We start from the raw sequence: 3,613 nt of genomic DNA on the forward strand, positions 1-3,613 counted from the left end.
AAAAAAAAAAAAGTATATAAATAATTTTTCTAAATAAAATTTGATGGGAGTAAAATAAGACGACACTTGGTGGTTCCAGCTTCTTTTCTGACCTTAAATGTTTGGCTAGCATGAAGCTTGGTTTATGCTTGATGCTGGAAGTCATGCGGGTGCTGGCGGCCAGCTGGGTGTCGGCTACTGATTCCATGCAGTTAGACTTTCTGCACAGATCACTTTGCAGCTACGCAGACAAAACTGTGCAGGAAACATGGCGAGCGAAAAGCAGCTCCTGCTTCCAAGGGTTTGCAAATAGAAACATCTAGAAGCATTCCGTAACTTAGCCCAGAAATATCAGCACTATCAACACATTGTGGGAAAATTCTAGGAAAGAAATGACCATCACTCTAAGACGCCATGAAGAGGCGTCAGTTATAAGCGGCTGTGGTGGTGTCAGCTTGCTCTTTGAGCTGGAGGTCAAATGTCAAACCCATCATTTCCCTATAATGGTTCCCAACTTTGGACTGGTGGTTGTCCAGTTGGAGGTCGGCGGCCTACCAGGGGAGGGGATCTCCAGGTCGGTGGTCTGTTGGACATTAGTTCTTCCTGGACGGGGGTCGAAGGCTGGGACCAAGGCAGAAAACTGCCTCTTGAGGACAAAGTCATCGTCCCACGTCCTCCTGCGTCCTCCTTTGGTCTCGTACTCTTCCTCCTCCTAAAAACACAGAAAAGATGAAGATCGGGACCAAACCGACCAAAGCTAAACACGTGTGCGTGGCAAACATACCAGGACCTCCTCGTACTCCTGATCCTCCTGATTGTCGTCTTCATTTTCGTCGTCATCGTCGTCGGGCTCAGGCAGGTCTTCTTCGTCGTCCAGCTCAGCCAGCAGCGTGTTAGCTCGGCAGCTGTCCAGGAAATCTGCAGAAACACATGAGGTGACTGCAGAAGGCAGACAAAGGAAAGAGGACAGCCCGACCCAGGTCACCCTCCGTTTGTTCTGCTCGTAACGACTAGAGAGACGCAGGCCTGAAATAGCCGAGGGCATCCATCTTGCCTTCATTCCATGTGGCCGACACAGACAGAAACCAAGTGTTTGGGACATTAAAGTCCATAAAAGCAGCGGTTCTCACTGCAACTCTGACATATAAAATGCAGGATCAAGATGCAGTGAAGTTAATATTTAAATAAACTCAGCCGTTCATCCTAGCTGTGAATAGAGGAGATCACAGAGTGAAGACTGCTTTGATCGTTTCACCAATTTAAAAACCTAAAATGAATCTCAGCTGCTGATCCCAGAGATCCTTGGAGCGAGCCCAGAGCCGCGGGGCGAGGCCAGCGCCGCGGGGCGAGGCCAGAGCCGTGGAGCGAGCCCAGAGCCGCGGGGCGAGGCCAGAGCCGCGGGGCGAGGCCAGCGCCGCGGAGCGAGGCCAGCGCCGGGGACCATCATGTGAACACAAGGTAAAGATGTGAGATGATAGTTTCCATCTCTAGTCCGTTTGGAGGCAGAACAGCTATAGATTTTAATCATCTCCACGCCGCTGCTTTTTCCATGAACAGCACTTCAAACTGGGATGCAAATGAAATATAATTCAGAAATAAACTTTCCAAACATGTCTGTGAGAGGTAAAACACTGAATGTCTGCATATCTGATAAATGTCATTTAAAACCTAATACTGGGGGCATCTAAAGAAGTTTAGCTAGGCTGCTCTGAGATAAGCCTCAAAGTGAGGTTTTGAATGAATCTGCGACATGGCACAAGCTCCTTATAGGATAGGTGACGCAATCATCTCCTCCAGCAGCCAATCAGGATTGGCCCAATGAGATAAATGCTTCTATGGAATAAGGCAAGGGATGTATCCCATTGTGAGACATCAAAACGAATGCTATGAATGAGAACCTAATATTGGGGGTATGACCCGTACACCGGCTGCTGCAGGTTTGAATCCCGGTCCTGCTGACCTTTGCTGAATGTCTTTCCCATCTCTCTAACCCACTTTCCTGTCTCCATACTTTCAAAAATGACAAAATAAAGGCCACTAGAGCCTAAAAATAATCTTAAAAATAAAACCATATATCCAAGAAATGATTGGCCATTTAATCCAAGACTTTCTACTCTAAACATCCGGTCAAACCAACGTGATTCCTGCTGATAAATCCTCTGATGGACATCAACACTTTGCTGCTTCTTGTAAAGCTTCATGTATTTGCAGTGGAAGTGAATCATTTCCATTCATAATCCCATTTCAAATCAAACTGCAGCATAAAGAAGTTTTGCTTCCTGCTGAGTAAATTTGCAAATACAGGAAAATATTGCTTTAGAACTCCACTCCAACCGCAATAAAATGAAGGTTAACAGCTGAATTAACACAATCATTCCTATAACAAGAGTTTGATTCAAACTAGAACCAAAGGATGGATGCAGGTTACTGAGTGAAGTTAGACGGCCGAGCAGCTGAAGCAGGTCACATGAGCCTCTAGAGTGTGTGTTTTTTCATTTTTTTGTTGTTGTTGTTGGGTTGTACTAACCATAGAGTGAGAACTCTGCTTCCTGTCCCGTGTCACTTTCACTGGATGTGGACGTCAGGCTCGTGGTCAGAGTGTTACTGAGCAACTGTCCCACTGACAGACCCGTTGTTGCTGTGGCTACGTTATTGCCGCTGGTTACTATGGATGTTGACATGGTAACTGTGGAGGTGGTGCCAGTGGTGGTGAGATTAGGAAAGCTCTGAGCGCCCATGAGAGGAGAAGCTGCAAACAAACAAAAAACAAGTTGCAGTTAGTCTGAAACCAACGAATAAAAGCAGTAAAACAGTTTGTTATGCTGGAGTCAGCTGACGGGACACAGGGTTTAATATGATGAGATTCTGCACTGTGGGATCAGAGTTACCAACCTACAAAATAAAAAATAAAAAATAAACAGAGTAAGTTTTCTTGACAAGTTGATCTTAGAAATATTTCCAAGTGAATTCCTCAGTGAAGAAGAGCCAGTCCAGAAGACTAACCCAACTGTTTAGGACGTTGGCAGCCATGTTCAGGTCTGCACAGTAAGTGGAGGAACTGAGACTCATCAAAAATGACACGTCCTCACTGCCATGGATCCTTTAGCTTTACTGTCTACAGCAGGGAGTCTGCTCTCACTGTTTGTGAACACAGCACTGTTTTTGGTAATATCAACACTGCCCAGAACGACATTTTAATATTTGTGATCTAATGTGGAGCTCTAATCCTGATATCATATCCCACGGAGTAAGGATAAAGCAAATTGCTACATTTTCTTTAAAGGTATAGAGGACAAATTTAGCAAAAATGTTACTTTTACAATAACTGCTTTTCTTCTTGCCAAATGTGCCCCCGTTTGATTCGCCACTAAAACCTAACTGGATACATAAAGACTAGATGTAACAGGGAACGAGTGCGAGAAGAGCATAAGGCGAGCGCAGTCCGAGAGAAAAGGACGAGTGGGAGAAGGTCGGCCTCCATACCTTAAGTTCTCCCCTACAAGCAGGAAACAATGCATCTTTTTCTGAACGGTGAAAAACGGGTCATACAGAATCACAGCTGGAATTAATATGAGAATAAAGTCGCAACATTAGGAGAGCGGAGTCGCAACATTAGGAGAGCGGAGTCGCAACA

The 3,613-nt window shown here is 45.3% G+C and overlaps 1 protein-coding gene across 1 annotated transcript in view; it reads right to left on the minus strand.

Moving 5' to 3' along the window:
* hectd1 (HECT domain containing E3 ubiquitin protein ligase 1) overlaps nucleotides 1-3,613 on the minus strand; it is a 46,835-nt gene that overhangs the window by 17,435 nt on the left and 25,787 nt on the right. Inside the window, exons 21-23 of the mRNA XM_015392540.1 lie at nucleotides 2,507-2,728; nucleotides 764-897; nucleotides 535-691 (exon numbers count right to left, since the gene is read on the minus strand). Of these exons, the coding sequence (XP_015248026.1) occupies nucleotides 535-691; nucleotides 764-897; nucleotides 2,507-2,728 (513 nt within the window). The remainder of the gene's footprint in view (nucleotides 1-534; nucleotides 692-763; nucleotides 898-2,506; nucleotides 2,729-3,613) is intronic.

The sequence above is a fragment of the Cyprinodon variegatus genome, unplaced genomic scaffold (genome assembly GCF_000732505.1).
Source record: "Cyprinodon variegatus isolate N-32 unplaced genomic scaffold, C_variegatus-1.0 Scaffold595, whole genome shotgun sequence".
Classification (NCBI taxonomy): domain Eukaryota; kingdom Metazoa; phylum Chordata; class Actinopteri; order Cyprinodontiformes; family Cyprinodontidae; genus Cyprinodon; species Cyprinodon variegatus.